Source organism: Auxenochlorella protothecoides, assembly GCF_000733215.1.
Source record: "Auxenochlorella protothecoides strain 0710 unplaced genomic scaffold scaffold22, whole genome shotgun sequence".
Classification (NCBI taxonomy): Eukaryota; Viridiplantae; Chlorophyta; class Trebouxiophyceae; order Chlorellales; family Chlorellaceae; genus Auxenochlorella; species Auxenochlorella protothecoides.
Window position 1 is genome coordinate 14,744 of NW_011934209.1, and position 16,126 is coordinate 30,869.

The following is a 16,126-nucleotide window of genomic DNA, read 5'->3' on the forward strand; positions in this document are numbered from 1 at the left end:
CGGCAACGCACAGCCGCCGAGCCCGCTGCCTTGACCCTGCCGCCTCATTTACAATGTCACACTGGGCCAGTGCAAGCAGGGAGCATCGGAGAGGAGGGGTGTCATTGGGAGTATGCCCCCCCCTTCCCCATCTGCCCATCATCATCGCCGTGTGGTCGTCGAGCGTGGCTTGCTCTTGGCCTCCGCCTCGGTGACGGGGTGTAGCAGTATATGATTCTTGGCCGTGGCCGGGTTGTGCTCCTGCGCGCCCCGCATCCAGTCGTAGCTGACGGCGTAGGCGAAGATGCTGCCGTCCTTGCTGTAGGCGGTGCAGGGGATGGGGGCGTTGGCGGCGCTGAAGGCCTTGAGTCGCTGCTTGCTGTCCTTGTCCCAGAAGCTGAAGGAGCCGTCGCCGCCGGCGCTTGCAAAGGTGCCGTACTGGGGGTGGAAGTTGAGCGAGTTCACGGGGAAGACGTCCTTCTCGGGCCTGAGGGTGAGAGGCAAGGGGAGGGGAGTTGAGTGGGAAGCCTGGGCGGTGGGGCAAACCGGGGAGGCTGGGTGGCGGCTTGGGGACCCCTGAGCACACGAGAGGTGGCAAGCAATCCCCTGCTGGGGTGCAGTGGCCTCTGGTGGCGCCCAGGTCCATGCAAGGAGCGACGAAGATGGAGAGACAAGACCTTGTGGCGCGCACAGGGGCGCCATCCCCCATCTTGAATCCATCTCCCCGATTCCCTGCCGGTGCTCTCCTCCCTATTCCCCCACCCCCCTAAACTCTGGAAAAAGTGAATAATAAAACTCCCATTCACCTGTGGCACTTGAAGGTGAAGTTTTTATCCTTCTGGCTCTCCTCCACATGGTGCACGGCCACCCTGCCCTCCACCGACCCTACCAGGTACCCCGTGGCGTCCGGGAAGCAGGCGAGGCAGCGCGTCTGGAACTTGAGCGGTGAGTGGATCTGCTTGTACACCTGCTGCGGCGCCTGCAGGTTGTACACCTGGATGACGCGGTCGGCGGTGCCCACCACCAGCAGCTGCCCCGTTGTGCTCAGCGCGTAGCACTTGTCCGGAAGCTGCTGCGTGTGCACCGGGTTGGGCGTGCGCAGGTCCCAGTACTTGAGCGTGCGGTCCCAGGAACCCGTCACCAGCATGCTCAGGTGCGGGACGTAGGCGCAGTGCCGCACCGGCTCGGCGTGCGCCGCCACCTGCTGCTGCTGGTTGGTCGCCAGGTTCCACATCTTGACGCCGTTGTCACACCCACCTGCGCACGCGGTTGTCGCGTGAGTGTTTTGGGGTGGGGGGCACGGCGCATGGGGAGTGCTGGGGACGGGAGGTGTCCATGCCCAGCCTGGGAAGGCTCCTCCATGCTCCTGCGAGGACAAGCGGGCCCACACAGCGCATGAAACAGACCAGGAACAGTCAAACACAGCATCATTACCGCACCGGCGAAGACAGCGGAGCCATCCGCGTTCCAAGCGCTGCACAGGACGGGCTTGTCGGACTGAATGGCGGCCTTGGGGACGGCCTGCCCGGAACTCTGGACCTCCCAGCACAGCGTCTGCCCGCTCCAGGATGTCGCCACGAGGTGGTTTGATACGGGGCTGAAGTTCAAGCTGCTGACGCCATCGCTGGCTGTGGGGGAATTTAGAGACGGGGTGGGAAGAGATCGCGGGCAGGGGAGTACTGGTGACTTCAGGCAGCCAATCGGGGTCATCAGTCCTGCATTGGGTCCGAGCAGCTCTCACGTGGAGATGTGACCTCTGCGTCCTTATTGGGGTTGTAGTTCCCTGCAGCGCCGAAGCTCAGCGCCCCGTAGGAGGCCATGGCTGTCTAGCCCCAGCACCCGGGTGCCCCTCGCCCCGCCAATCACAGCGCCAGCACGATGAGGGTAATCAGATGGTTTGTACCTTGACTTGCGAGATGTTAAGATGTTGTACAGGTCTGCCCATCACCGAAGAGTTGTCGATTTCTCAGACAAATTTTGTTTTGGGGCGCTCGAATGGGACGACGAGATCACACCCCTCCATACAAGATCAGTGGCACGAGCAAGCAACATGTAGCAATTTGAATGCCAATCCAAGAGACCCACAGTCGACACAAGCACCAAAATCACTCTTCATGGGGGTGATACCCAAAGCTGAAGCTCTCTGGCACCGAATCCTCCTTCAAGGGGGAGGTGTCCGATGCGGAGTCCCCATTCTCTGCAGAGGCTGTGCCGGCTGGGGCAAGGGCTCTGGCAGGCACCCTGTCCTCGCAGCCGTCTACTGGTGACAGCTCCAGCCCCTTGTGCGCGTCTTGACGCGGCGTGGGCGGGGTGGGCTGCAGGACTGGGGCTGGCGGGGAGTGCGGTGCCGAGCCCCGCTCCCCTCCCTTCGTCCCGAATGGCGATGCAAAGAGGGCGGGCACGGCGGCGCGGGGGGTGGTCAACCCCAGCCCGCCCCGCTCGCCGTCGGCGCTGACCATGCCCATGAACTCCCCGTGCAGCCTGTAGAAGGCCGACAGCAGGGAGAGCAGGATGGGGCCAAAGAGGCAGCCCTGAATATTTGGGCGTGGAGATGGGTGGATTGGCGCCAGGAGGAACATGGTTTGGGTGAGACCCGGACCTTGAACCCATGGTCCTCGGCGCAGCCAGGCGTGGCACTGCTGCATCGCCTGCTTCGGCCTGGATGAGTAGCTGTGTGTTATCACAGTGTGGCACTGGATGTGCCAGGCCCGCAATCAAGCCGCTAGACAGCACCACACTGCCCACCTGGAAGGGGTTGTCAAAGGTCCAGATTCCCCCCAGGATGCCCAGGGACAGGAGGTAGGGGTGCCCCCCTGGGATGTCCTCCAGGATGAGCGTGTCGCCCAGGTAGTAGGCGCCCCAATGCACCAGCAGCAGCACGATCGCCCCGGGGATGTGCCCCTGGGCCGCCAGCAGCCCGCTGCCAGGCAGCGCCACGGCGTAGGTGGGGATGAAGGGCAGCAGCGCGCACACGGCGGAGAGGACGGCGGCCTGCGGGGCGGGAGGGCCGGGGTTCTGTGCGATGGCGGCGCAGGTGTGTGCCCTGGGCTTGGAAGAGGACTGCTGCAAAGCCACACCCATGGCCAGGAAGGCATTGCAGACACCTGGCCCATCTACTCACGGTGTAAGCGAGGGGCACCCCAAACACCCGGAAGGTGAGCCAGGTGAAGACCCCATGGAAAGCCATCAGCTTTGCGGACGCCAGCAGCACGCCTGCGGGTCGGGTGGGAGGCCGAGGATGGGTGGGTATGCGCAGCCCTGAATGGCCTGGCATGCGTACCATTGGGGCTTGGGAGTGCAGGACTGATGGGAGTCAAAGCTAGAGAACAAGCGCCCGCCTGGTTGTTTGCATGCATTCCCCTCCCTTCCCCTCTCAACCTCGCCACTTTCACGCCACCCACCCACTCCCGCGCCGCTCCCATGGGTACCCTGCCTGTCGCTCCTTCTTCCACCCCCATCCTCCCCCACCCCCACCCCCCACCCGAGAGCGCCTGGTTGAGCTCCAGCGCGGCGCGCTCCCTCCCCGCCTCCGAGAGCGGCAGCACCCCCAGCGCTTTGGCCAGGGGGTCCTGTGGCGCGGCCAGCAGGTAGTACAGCAGGGCCAGGAAGAGCGTGGCCTGCAGCGCAGCCTTGACCACGCCCAGGCCCAGGCGCAGCACGCCCAGGCCGCCCATGACTGCCGTGGCGGCCGTGGACCCCACCGACCCCGCCGCCAGGCGGGCCAGCGCGCCCAGCGGGGCCAGCGCGGCGGAGGCCAGGCGCGGCAGCGCGGCCGAGTCGGCGGTGGCGGCCGCACGCGCCAGGCCCGCGCCGGCCTCGGCGGCGGCGGCGCGCAGCTCGCGCAGGCCCTCCGCCGGACGCCCACGCCAGAGGTGGGCGTAGGCCGCCTGCAGCCGCGGGCCCACGCCCGAGAATGCGGCGCCGGCGGGGGCGGGGCCGGGGCCGGCCGGGCCGGGGCCGAAGGCGCCGATAGGGGCCAGGCACAGCTCCAGGCGCGCCGACGCCTGCTGCGCCACGTGGCGCGCAGCGGCGGCGGCCTCGGTCGCTGCGGCGTGCGTCGCGCGCGCCTCCGCGGCGGCGGACGCCAGGGCCGTCACCAGGCGCTGCTTGGCCAGGTAGGCGGGGGGAGAGGGGGGCGGCGGGGTCCCGGCGACCGCCTCCTGCGCCGCTCGCGGCCGCCGGGCGGCCATGTTGGCCGCCTCGGCGAAGAGCCTGGCCTCGCTGGCGCGCAGCTGCAGCGGTGTGGGTGGGAGAGATGGGTGGGTGTGTACACGTGCATAACATGTGTGTTTGGTAGGGTCTGCGATAGCCTTGGGTGGCGGCAACGGCAAAGCACACAGGGTCGACAGGGCGGGTAGTCTTCAGTTGGCATTTTCCGGTCTCCAAGCGGCAGGACCTGAATGCAACATGCTGGCGTGCTTGGTGCAAGATTCCGCTCCCAGTGTCTCCTCACGCCCACGATGATGCCCCTGCTGTCATAACCCCCCCATCCCATACCCCTCTCCAAAGTACCCACCTTCTCCGCGGCGGCCTGCTCGGCGGCGGTGGCGTCGGCCGCGGCCACCTCGGCCCCCGCCAGGGTCACCAGGAGGCCCGTGTGTTCCCGCCGACCGCACTGGCGCGGGCCCTGCACCATTTCGTAGGCCAGCTTGGCGTCCGTCAGGCTGGCGGTCAGGTTCTGGGCTGCGAGGAAGCGCGACGCCGCGCCCTCCAGCCAGGTCTCCAGGCTGGGCAGCGCCCGCTGCGCCAGCGCCAGGGCCTGCTGCCCCTGGTTCTGCACCCAGGCGGGGAGCCGACTCTGGGCGGTGCATGGAGCGGGGCCCTCCCGCAATGCGCTCGATGTCCCCTTGTCCTCTATCACGCCACGCGGCAGGGCGCTGCTTACGTTCAGGCTGACCTCGGGAGTCCCCGGCGACCCACACGCCGCCTCCTGCCCCGCGCCGGCACCCAACGCGCTGACGCCTGGGGCGGCGCAACTTTCGCCAGCGCTGACATTGCAGGCCGCTGCGCTCTCTGCCGCGAGAGTGGTGCCACCGCCGCTACGCCGCGATATCGCAGCGGCGCCTCCGGCCGCCCAAGCCCCCGCCACGGAGCCCTCCGCCCCCCCGCTGCCCTCGCCGCCATCCTCGGAAAAGAGGCGCGCGCCGCGCAGGCCCACCTCGGACCAGGCGCTGGGGAAGGCGTCGCGCGCGGAGGCCACGACGCTGCGCCCCTCCTGCGCCACGCGCACCGCCAGCAGGCCCGACAGGCCAGAGCTGCCCAGCAGCAGCGCCGCGACCAGTCCCGCAGCCACGATGGGGTGCAGGTTGCGGCGCAGCGACAGGCGCGCCGAGGCCTCCGTCCGCGCGTACACCTGGCCCAGCGCGCGCAGCGCGGCCTGCACCGCGCCGGCCGCGCGCGCGACCGGCGAGGGGTCCGGTGGCGCCGCGGGGCCAGGCGTCCTCCCCATGGCAGATTCGCCGTCCGGGTCCCCCACTGGCGTCGGGCGCCGGGCGCGCAGCGACGCGGCGCCGCCGAAGCGAGGGCGCTTGACGGCCCCGGCGCGGGGCTCGCTCGCAGCGTCGCGCGGCGCCTTGGCGGGCGAGGCTCCCGCGCGGCGCAGGTACCACTTCAGGCCGAAGAGGAGGCCGAAGAGCAGGCCCACACCCATCACCGCGGTGGCGGCCAGCAGGACGAGCTGCACGGTGCCGCCCCAGGCGCGGCGCGCCCAGTCGCAGGCGCCCCACAGCAAGCAGGCCCGGAAGAGCCAGCGGAACATGGCGGCGCTGCCTCCGCCGGCCGGCGCGCGCCGGCCCTGCCGCCGCGCGCGGCGGCGGGAGGTTCGCCGCGACTGCAGCGCGCGCACGCCGGCCTCGGCAAACAGGGCGAGGGTAGGCAGCGTGCGCAGCGTGGTCACCGAGCCGAGCCTGGAGGAGGAGGTACGCGGGGTGGGGGTGCGGGGGCTGGAGGGGGCCTCGCCGGCCGATGTCGCGGCGGCCAGGCTTAGGCGCCGCAGCTGGGGGGGGAAGTGGGTGGGAGACCGATGGTGGGGAGCAGCGGATCACATAAATGCCCCGAGGACGGGCAGGCGAGAGACTGGGAGAGGACTGTCTTGCCACCTTCCATCTTACCCCACCGGTGTGCACATCGGATATGCGCATCAAGGCGTCAGCCTCACCTGGCGGTGTCTTTCCACGGCCAGCTGCTGCCACCTCAGCATTAAGACCCGGCCCTCCATCCATGCCTCCACCAATGTGGTCAGGGGGAGGCACGCCAGGTTGAACAGGGACTGAAGTATGCTCCTGCCAGGTCGCAAGTGTTTGGTTGCAGGATGGGGTGGCCTGCCAGGCCGATGTAGGAAGGAACAGGACCCCTGAATGCCCCCGTGAAGGCATGCATCAGGGTTCATTCCCATACAGATCCTTTTGGACAGACGTCATCTTTACACTGGCAGTGTATTAAGGAATGCGCATGCAGGACCCCACCTGTGAGCCAGCTCGCGCCCAAGGTAATCCACCAGCCAAGTTTTTGGGCCCCTAAGGGCCACCGAGCAGAGGAGAGCGTACACTGCTGCATCCCGGTAGTCGGCCAGCACCGCATACAGGTTCCATAAAAGAAGCCCTATGAGGGCTGCCAGGGCATTGCCGGAAGCATACAGGGCAATCTGCAGGTACGCCCTCTGGGGCAGGGCGGGGCGAGCATCCTCTTCCCTATCCCCACGATTGGAGAAGGAAGACTCCATTCCTTGGGGGACAGTAGAAACAAATATGCTCCATGTATATCGCTGCTCGAATGTGGCGAGTCGCTGGCACGCTCGAGCCTTAAAAGTGCAAATCTTACTCGGGGGCGCGCAAGATCACTTACGGGACTTCCGGCGAGGGGACACCCGGGGCAGCGTACCGCTGCCACTGAGGTGCATGCCGCTGCCGCTAGCGTTCTCACAAATGTTGACACGCCTCCATTCCATCCAATCGCACGTACACCTTGCGGCGACACCCTGGGAATTGGGTCGCTGACGCGGGGTACAGCCAGCAGGAACATACGTGTGCAATCCAAGCCATTACCCAATGCGCCGATAACCGTGTGCCAGATACCGTGCCTCATCCCATTTAGCTATCTGGTACTCAATCTCATTGAAAATGGAGGGCTCGGGAAGGCCTGAGGTGGACGCTCCTCTTCCCCCGAGCGCGGCAGTCCAGCGGACCCTGGAGGCCCTCCGACTTCGTGTCAAGGAGTATGACATGGCACGCGCCCAGGATCGTCTCACCATCGCGGTGGTGCGCGGTGCATGTGCGGGGCTCGCGGTTCGAGGTGGCCTGCATGCCGTCTCGTACCTGGCGGGCAGGCTCATGAGGAGCAGGCGCAGGGAGCAGCCCTCGTCCGGCCCCACCCCTGTGGAGAGACTGGTCGAGACCCTGCGCTATGGCGCCTTCCTGGGGACCTTTGGAGGGGTGTATGTCTCGGCCGACGAGCTCATCGCCATGCTCCTGGGGCGGTCAAGGTATGGGTGGCAGCGGGTTGTGGAGTTGTAGCTGGGCTGCATGGCGCCGACCTCTCCTCCTCGCTGGGCTCCACCAGAGCGTTGCTTGAGTGCCGGGCAAGCTGAGTGCATTGAAATCGTAGCAACCCGCTCCACGACCATCGCCCGCCCCATCCTCTCCGCGCAGGACCAGGGGGTGGCGGTCCCTGCTCGCCGGCCTCCTGGCCGGCCCCTCCATCCTGCTCACCGGCCCAGGGTCAAACCACACCAGCCTGGCCATGTACGTCTTCCTGCGTGGCCTGGTGCTGCTGGTGCGGTGCGGCAACCTCCCGGGGGGCCCCGCCTGGCGCCGCAGGCTGCTGGCGCCCACCCGCGCCACCCATGGCGACGTGGCGCTGATGTGCCTGGCAGTCACCCAGCTGGGCTACAGCTGGATGGTCACGCCCAAGGTGGGCGCTGGGAGGGGCGACTCGCTGACCCGCGTGCCTGCACCATGGTCTGATTTGTCTGGTGTAGGGACAGGGATGCCAGGCACGTCGCATGTATGCACTGGGTCTCCGGCAGGGAGGGCACCCGTGCCTGTTGCGAGGGTCGCAATGGCCAATGGGCGGGCCTTTTGCATGGCAATTGAGGACACCCTTCTGCTGCTCTGAGAGGAGCTGCAAGCCTCCCCCGACCCTCAGCACCACCTTCACTCGTAGACCCTCCCCGGCGCCTACATCCGCTTCCTGAACAAGCATGGCGGCAAGCCGACTTACATGTGTGCGGTGGTGTTGAGGCGGTCGGCATGGCCCGAGTGAGCAGAAGATGTACCCAGTGCCAGCTCCCTGCCCTTTCCTCAAGCTCTCAATCCCCTCCCACCTGCAGGTACGCAGCGATACGGGAGATGATGGCCCTGCAGCGGCGTGGGGAGGCCCACCCCCCGCGGCCCTTGACGGCGCTGCGCGGCACGCCCCATGCCGGGTTCAGGGGCGTGATACCGTGCAGCTTCCTGCACGAGGGCGAGACCTGCAGCCAGGCCACGCTGGCATTCGCCCCGGAGGCCTACATGCGGGCGCTGCCCGTGTGAGTATATTAGAACTGGTGGGGGTGCGGGTATTTTCAGGAGATGGAGAGTGATGGCAATCCAAGCAGGTCCACTTAAGGGAGGATTGCTTGTTGGAAGGCCACAACAGGTGGGAGAGGGTCGGCCCCATGCTCACCCACATCTCCCTTCCACCTTCCCCTTCCCTCGTGCACGCAACCCAACCCCAGGTACTTCCCCGTCTACCTCATCCCCGCGCTCTTCGTGCACCGCCAGCGACTGCTGGACCCCAGGGTCGCGCCCGAGCTCTGGCGCCGCCTAGTGCTGGGCATGCTGCGCTCCAGCGCCTTCCTCACCCTCTTCTGCGTGCTGGCGTGGCGGTCCGTGTGCCTGGGTGAGTCGCTGTGTGCAAGGCTGGAGGGGGCTGGGCAAGCACGGCACCCCTGCATGCCGGCCGTGGTACACTCTGTGTGCGCCCTGACGATATCCCTCCCTTTCCACGACGGCTCCCGCATCGCACCTGCCCACCTGCCCAAATCCAAACCATGCTCGCTCGCAGTGCACAATGTGGCGGGCCGCACCACCGGCCCTCTGTTCATGCTGGCGTGTGGGGCCGGTGGCCTCTCCCTGCTGGCGGAAAAGAAATCGCGACGCATGGACATCGCCCTCTACTGCCTGTCACGGGTGCGCAGGGCGCCACAGCCTGTTTGTGGTCTTGGAAATCGGCCCGGGGATGGTTGTGTTGGAGTTGCCAATAGCGATGTGGCGTGGCACTGTTTGCCGCACGTGCTCCACTATGTGTGCTGCCAGATCAGGGCCCCGATATGCTGACTCAGAACCCATGCGCCGTGCTTTCCACATTGCAGGGCGCAGAGTCCGGGCTGCTCAACCTGCAGCTGGCCGACTCAGCGCTGACCAGGCACCTGCCGCGCCGCCTGGACGTCATCCTTTTCTCGGTGGCCACTGCCGCCATCCTGCACTGCTACAGTGACCACTGGGGAGAGCGGCGGGATGTCATCCGCGGGACCTACCTCTCAGTATTCGACTTCATCCTGGGGAACACAGGTGAGGCTTGCTTGTGACGGGTGGTGGCATGTGTGTGTGTAGGTGATCAAAGTTGGCAAGTGACACTGGAAAGTTTCAGCGGCACTGCTTGGAGATGCAGAGGGTAGAGCAATCACGTAATCAGGAGTGCTGCAGCCAGTCCAGGTCCCATGGTGCCTGCACTTATGAATGCAAGTTCGCCCTCGTTCCCCTTTGACAGCCAGGCCCAGTGCTTCACCCCTTCCCTCCCTCCCTCCCTCCAGGCTTCCAGAGCGCAGAGGTGAGGCACTCGCCCTCCAACCGGGAGATGCTGGGCAGGATCAACCAGTCACAGCCGATGCAGATGGTGCGATCGCTGTCCTCCCACGCATTCAAGCGGATCAGGAGCAGTCCCAGGGTGGACAGCAGCCAGCTGAGCCTGGACTTCAGGGGCGAAGGTGAGGATGGCGAGCCAGAGAGCCAATCGCCAGGGCACGAGCCGGGAGCCACCAGAGTGGACGAGGAGGAGGTGGAGGGTTGAGCACCGTCTGCTATCCCTTGCACTAGACGGTGCCCTATCGTTAAATGACTCCGCTGAAATGATTCACTGCTCCGTGGCTGTTCTCATCTTGTGTGATTCAATGTGACACAGAAGTCAATCCTCCCGATCTGGAGAGGCCCAAAGCCCATACCAGATTTGATTTTCTTAGATTCTGTTGGCGCCGCACCGGCCATACAACTCGCAGCTTCGCAGCAGCCTCAGCATCCCTGCGGGCGCGACTGATGCACATGGGGATCGAGGGCTCCGCCGCTTCATGCAGGGCAAATCCCGACAGATTGCCCAGTGAATCGGACTTCACAACAGAATTTAGCCCCTCTGACGCGCCCGGGCCAGCCCGCCACCCGTCCTGGGAGGGGTCATGGCGTGCAGCCCTTCTTGCTCCAGCAAGGGCACCAACCCGAGAACCACCAATCCGCAGAGGAACGCGGGCAGGAAGGCACCGCGACGTGCCCCTGCACCGGTAATCAAAGCTCCACCGAGGCAGTTGGCTCCCTGGGCGGCACGGACGCAGGTCTTCCGACGAGCCGTGGGCGCACCACCCTCGCCCGGCCGGACCTCCAGCACCACCTCCCTGGGCAGCCACGACCTACCGGATGCCTTGGCCGCGAGTGTGGCGGTGACGCCTTCAGAGCCCTCTCAGTCCGCCTTCTCGCGGGCGCTGCATGCCTACACCACTGCTTTGCGGGACCACCCCACCGCGACCAAGGCTGTCACCAGTTTCCTGGGCTTCGGCATCGGGGATGCCATCGCCCAGAGCATCGGCGCGCCCTTCGACATCACCCGTAACATTCGTATGAGTCTGTATGGTCTGATCCTTGATGGGCCCCTGGGCCACAAGTGAGTATTGGAGGAGAAGGGGGAATGGAGCAGGGTTGTGAGGTGCCTGAGCCATGCCCTCTTCCTGGGCTGACGTCGGAAGGCGCGCTCGCTGTCAGCGTATGCCATGGTACCAAAGTGCACTTTTGACATTGACCCTCACATCGCCTCCCTCTTCCCTCACAGATGGTACCAGATCCTGGATTCCAAGGTCTACCCCGAGGATCCCACTTGTACAAAAGCTGTGTTGATCAAGACTGCAGCAGATCAGCTGATCTGGGCACCGATTATGACTGCCGTATTCTTTGCGTTCTTGAAGACCATGGAAGGTAGGGAGTGGTAGGGAATTTGCCTTGTGGATTGGGTGGGAGCGTCCAAAAATCAGCTGTAGCTCCTCTGGACTTAGCTCATGTCTGCCGGAATCAGTTCCCCTTTCCTGTCTCGCCTCACACCCACCCGATTCCCTCCCTCTGCCCCAGGCCACCCCGAGCTCATTTTGCCCACCATCCAAGACAAGCTGGTGCGGGTGGTGCTGGCCAACTATATGCTCTGGCCCATGGCACACATCATCAACTTCAAGTTTGTCCCCAGCCAGCACCGAGTGCTGTTTAACAACGTCGTGTCGGTGAGTGCCCTGGATGATGGTGCAGGGGAAGGAGGGGATGATGCTAACTGGGTTCCCAGCGCTGAGGCCCCATCGCAGTGCAGCAGCTTGCGTGGCTTGCCTCCGCTGCCTGACCTGCGCTTATTGGCAGGGATTCCCCACTTAAACACACACACACACACACACACCCTCCCCCCGGTCTACAGATCGTGTGGAACACCTTCCTCTCCTTCTCCTGCGGTGACACCACTGACTTCACCACCGACGACGCCGGGGTGGACCCCGTCCCGGGCCTCTCCCACTTCTCCAGTGTGGAGGGGCGGCTGCTGACCAAGCTGCCGTGCGCCAAGCGCCCAGATGTACTGGACTCGCTGCATGTGGGCGACCTTGTGCGGCAAACGGCAGCCCTGGAGCGGCTGCTGGGGGCCTGGGGCATCCAGGTGTGTGCAGGGAAGGATGCGTGGTTGCTGGGTTTTGGGGAGGGAGGCAATGACCAGGTGTTGACGATGGGAAATGTTCAGGACGGCTATGTCCGAGGCACAAGTATCTTTTCAGCACATTGGTGGATCAAGTGCCGATGGTTCAGGTACGTCATTGCTGTGCCAGCCCCCATGCATTATTCATCATTAGTCACTATCCAACTCACGCAGGGACTGCCGAGCCCCGATGTGGCCAGCGACCTGCTTGGGCAGTATGTTGACCTGAAGCAGCAGCTGGTTCGGAAAGTGTGTGGGCTGCCATTCTGAGCACTTCTGCAGGACATTTTCTTTCGTCCCTCAGGGACGCGCTGGCCCCACAGGGCCGCAAGCAGCCAGAATTCTTGTCATACCCCTCCCTAGCTTGCAGTAAATGAAGGTGCACAGGCGGCATGGACACCTCCCCTCCCTCGCTCCTTTCCTCTCCTTACACACGACCTTCCTCACTCTTCAGGAAACCCAATTTTCTTTGTTGACCCTTTCTCTCTCTGTCATCATGCCCATGCCAGCACCCCCTTCATTTGATCGAACACGTATCTTGGCGGGCGCCGAGGCATGCAGCCGCGGCTCAAACCTGGCGCTGCACCCCCGCCTGGCCTTGACGGCCCTGGGCCTTGCCCCGCTCGGTCTTTGCAGCAGCCTGAATTCGCTGCTCACACTCCTCGCTGAGCCTTTGCTTAATTTTGTGCTGTAATATGAAACATGAAGGTCGTTGGTGCCGGCCGTGCGCAAGGGTCGCGAGCCAGAGCAGTCACCACCTTCTCCCCCCCCAAACATCATGCCATGGCTGCGAGCAGGAAGTTCTTGTAGTCGGCCATGAACCTCGCCACAAAGGCCTCGATGTGGAAGATGGCCTTGGAACCCTCCTGCAGCCGGTGCTCGAAGAAGGCGGCCTGCTCCGCCACGCTCTGCCGCAGCTCATCGTCCAGCTTCTGCATCAGCTCCAGCGCCAACCGGCGCATGATGATCTGCCAGGTGAGTATGGGGTGGCGGTCGTGGGGGAGTGCTTGGTGCTCAGCACAGCACACCTGGCTGCGGCTTCCCCTGAAACTCCCACCACTGACAGTCCTTTCCCTCCAGCAGTTGTGGGTCCGCGCCTCGATGACCTCAGCCTCATCAGGCCCCACCCTGCACGCATGACCCTCCTCGTCACACAGGCACTGCACCCACCTCTGGGGGGATGCAGTTGACGAGGAGCTCGTAGACCTTGCCGCGCACTGTGTGAAGGCGCCTGGGGCTCTGCTCGGCCCTGATTTCGGCGGCAATCTCCTGCGGCGCGGAGCAGGGGGGTGCTCGTTTGTGTGCAGGGCGTACGATAAGATCCTCACAGCCCGGGCCACGGCTCATCGGCGCGGTCCCTTGCTCCAACTCCACCACTCCCTGCCATCTCATCCCCGTCACCTGGATGTAGAGCTCCCAGTCGGCGGCCGCCACGGCCTGCCCCTCCTGGAAGGGGAACTGCTGGGCCTTGCAGGCCTCCAGCGCCAGCAGCGCACGGCGCAGGTTGCGGTCGCTGGCCTGCGCGATGCGCGCGGCCAGCTGCGCGGGCAGGGCCCAGCCCTCCGCGGCCGCCACCGCCCGCAGCCTGGCCTCGATCTGGGGGTGCGTCGGCGCGTGCACACGCACGCAAAGGCAGCGCGACCGCACCGGCTCGATCACCTGAGCGTGGCGTGCGCGCTTGTGGGGGCCAGCGAGGGAGGCCGCGATGCAGGCACGGCGCAGTGACAGCGGGCGCACCCCGGCAGCAGGGGCGGGGTGCGTCGGGGCTGGCTTCATGCGGCGCCGCGCACGCGAGGAGGCACCCGGCAGCCGGCCCATCGTCACACAACACACGCGCTCCCACCTTGGACACGTTGCTGCAGCAGAGCACGATGCGGCAGGCGGCAGAATACTTCTCCATGGTGCGGCGCAGGGAGTGCTGGGCCTCCTTGCTCATGCGATCCACCTCATTCAGGATCAGCATCTGACGGAGGGGGAGGCACAGCAGGTGAGGTGTACTCCCAGAGCTGGAATTCTCTGCAGGCTCCGAGGCGCTGACTCACACAGGCTTGCTGGAGAGTATACACATGCTCACATTGAAGCGCCCCCGCCCCCCCCCCCAAACGCACATGCGGCCCCGCACCTTGAACATGCGCTCGGAGCTGACGCCCACGGGCCGATTCTTGGCCATCTCCTGGATGATCTCCTGGACCACATACCTGACGGGCACGAAGAACGCGAGTGGGTGGGTGGGAGGGATAGGTAGGAAAACACTGTGGAGATCCAATCTGTGACTATGAAAGCCAGGCGCGAGACCCGGCGCAACACCCCAGGAGCACCCACTCCCCCTCGGCATCCAAGCAGCATCCCCCACCGCGCCCGCCCGCACGCTGCACCACCTCACCGGTCGTTGTTACCCACATCGCTAGGGTTCAGCTCCACATGGTATGCGCTGGCCAGCGTGGTGAATTCCACCTCCAGCGTGCGGGTGGGCAGCTCGATCTTCCAGGGCTTGCACTCCACTTTCAGCTGGGTTGGGGTGACGAGGGGAGCAGCAGGCGCGTGGGTGCGGCCTCAGTCACTGCAAGCACGCCAACACGAGCAGCGAGCTTGGCACGGGCTCTCTGGCCTCACCTTCTCCACGCCGGGGCCATACACCTCCCGCAGGAGCGCCAGGATGAGAGTCTTCTTGCCAGCCCCCGGGGGGCCGTAGAACAGGGCGTGCGGGCAATCGTTTTGCGAGATCTGCGGAGCCAGGGGGGTTCTGGTTAGAGTCCAGTGACCTCGCACCTTCCGGCATGCATTCCCCGGGCCCGCACCCCCGCACCAGCTTTGCTAGGTTGCATGATACGTCGCTGTGCAGGTCAAAGTCCTCCAGCGCTTTGGGCCGGTACTGCACGAGTGATGTGGATGCACGTTTTGCTTTGATTAGTGCTGCCTGATGAGAAGTCCATGGAGAGCCCGCATGGTGACTGGTACCTTGTCTGCGTAGAGCATGGCGTCCCGCACGACAACCTCTGCCGCTCCCTAAGCGATCGCGAATCGCGATCAAAGCATTTCTCCAAGGCAAGAATTATTACTGCCGATCTGAGCTCTCGATGGATTGCATCAGGGCGAGTGGCTTAATATTTCTCCTTTCGACGGGAGGCTCTGTAGAATTCGAAAGGCCCCTTGCCAGATCTGCAGATCTCGTGGTGGACCTCAGCCACGCAATACAGTCAGTGTCTTATCGGATTAATTTTCAGGTCCGGACAGTTGAAATGATTGGAACTGCACAAAACGAGAACTATCTGTCTGTCTGAGCCATCCGTTCGCCTGGTTTTGAGATTGGCAACCCCCCGTGCATCGTGCAGCCAGGGGTGAACCGAGTGGCTCACGAGTGAGCCTGGGAAACACCACGAAATGATGGTGTGCGGTAATTGAGAGCCTTCGACGTCGTTGAACCCGTGAGGAATCTGAAACTGCCCGTCCATGCCAAGGCCCACTCAGAAGGGCACCATCCCAGACGTGGTGGCAGGCCGGCATCCACTGCAATCTGGATCCTGAACCGAGCTCCAATATTTTGCGACAGACAGCATTTGTAATTCGCTGTCAGTTGGCAGAAGTGCGGGGTGATCAGGTCCGAATCCGCAGAGATTCGGGTTCCCTCTGCCGGGGTCGGGAGGGGGCATTCAAAAACAGCGGGGCCAGGTATAATGCGGTCCGTTGAGGATGGCACCGCGGAATGGAGTATTTTCCCCTTTTGCAGTAGCAATGCAGCGTGGCGGTGCGGTTTGTGCTCTTGCTCTGCCGAGCGAGGTATGGATCGAAGTGCTTAGCCGATTGAACGGTCAGGACCTGGCCCGTGCTCTGTGCACCTGCAAAGCTTTCTCTCGTTTGCAACAGCCCGTTTGGCAAGCTGCCTGCTTCAAAAGATGGAACAAGTGGTCATCATACCTCGACCCCGCCTCGCACTGGCGTCGACAATATGAATTGCTCTGCCTGCGGGAGCTGGCAGAGCAGACCGTGGCGGACGTAGGTCAGATACGCAACGCCCAGCAATTCGTCTCCGATCGGCACCGCGCCGTACTCGTGGAGTGGATGTGCGAGGTGAGGGGATCGGCTGGACGGTCGGAGTGTGCCATGCCAACGGGTGTTGACAATGCGGCGTGTCGGTGCTCCGTACCCGACCCCCCCCGACCCTGTGCCCCGTAAATTCGCAGAT

At 64.6% G+C, this 16,126-nt stretch overlaps 6 protein-coding genes across 6 annotated transcripts; 3 read left to right on the forward strand and 3 right to left on the reverse strand.

The window, feature by feature from the left end:
- Window positions 1-141: 141 nt before the first annotated feature.
- On the reverse strand, window positions 142-1,799 carry F751_2260 (Rae1-like protein; the record flags this gene model as incomplete). The annotated part of the gene is made up of 4 exons (XM_011399128.1): window positions 142-466; window positions 786-1,236; window positions 1,419-1,607; window positions 1,721-1,799. 4 exons carry the CDS (start codon window positions 1,797-1,799, stop codon window positions 142-144), a joined length of 1,044 nt encoding a protein of 347 aa, XP_011397430.1.
- Window positions 1,315-1,569, forward strand: F751_2261 (hypothetical protein; the record flags this gene model as incomplete). Its single annotated transcript, XM_011399129.1, has 1 exon — window positions 1,315-1,569. One exon carries the CDS (start codon window positions 1,315-1,317, stop codon window positions 1,567-1,569), a length of 255 nt encoding a protein of 84 aa, XP_011397431.1.
- A 285-nt stretch (window positions 1,800-2,084) lies between the features above and the next one.
- Window positions 2,085-6,700, reverse strand: F751_2262 (Transmembrane protein 245; the record flags this gene model as incomplete). The annotated part of the gene is made up of 9 exons (XM_011399130.1): window positions 2,085-2,510; window positions 2,725-2,970; window positions 3,101-3,192; window positions 3,385-3,412; window positions 3,525-3,655; window positions 4,477-5,332; window positions 5,456-5,974; window positions 6,137-6,260; window positions 6,444-6,700. The coding sequence occupies 9 exons, from the start codon at window positions 6,698-6,700 to the stop codon at window positions 2,085-2,087; spliced, it is 2,679 nt and encodes an 892-aa protein (XP_011397432.1).
- A 397-nt stretch (window positions 6,701-7,097) lies between these two features.
- F751_2263 (hypothetical protein) lies at window positions 7,098-10,026 on the forward strand (the record flags this gene model as incomplete). The annotated part of the gene is made up of 8 exons (XM_011399131.1): window positions 7,098-7,459; window positions 7,626-7,887; window positions 8,140-8,198; window positions 8,306-8,503; window positions 8,693-8,856; window positions 9,022-9,146; window positions 9,329-9,527; window positions 9,770-10,026. 8 exons carry the CDS (start codon window positions 7,098-7,100, stop codon window positions 10,024-10,026), a joined length of 1,626 nt encoding a protein of 541 aa, XP_011397433.1.
- Window positions 10,027-10,405: 379 nt separating this feature from the next.
- Window positions 10,406-12,213, forward strand: F751_2264 (Protein SYM1; the record flags this gene model as incomplete). The annotated part of the gene is made up of 5 exons (XM_011399132.1): window positions 10,406-10,884; window positions 11,050-11,192; window positions 11,343-11,488; window positions 11,674-11,907; window positions 12,118-12,213. 5 exons carry the CDS (start codon window positions 10,406-10,408, stop codon window positions 12,211-12,213), a joined length of 1,098 nt encoding a protein of 365 aa, XP_011397434.1.
- Window positions 12,214-12,719: 506 nt separating this feature from the next.
- Window positions 12,720-14,919, reverse strand: F751_2265 (Replication factor C subunit 3; the record flags this gene model as incomplete). The annotated part of the gene is made up of 9 exons (XM_011399133.1): window positions 12,720-12,911; window positions 13,114-13,212; window positions 13,345-13,602; window positions 13,787-13,906; window positions 14,066-14,141; window positions 14,327-14,451; window positions 14,557-14,667; window positions 14,750-14,815; window positions 14,902-14,919. 9 exons carry the CDS (start codon window positions 14,917-14,919, stop codon window positions 12,720-12,722), a joined length of 1,065 nt encoding a protein of 354 aa, XP_011397435.1.
- Between the last annotated feature and the right edge of the window lie 1,207 nt (window positions 14,920-16,126).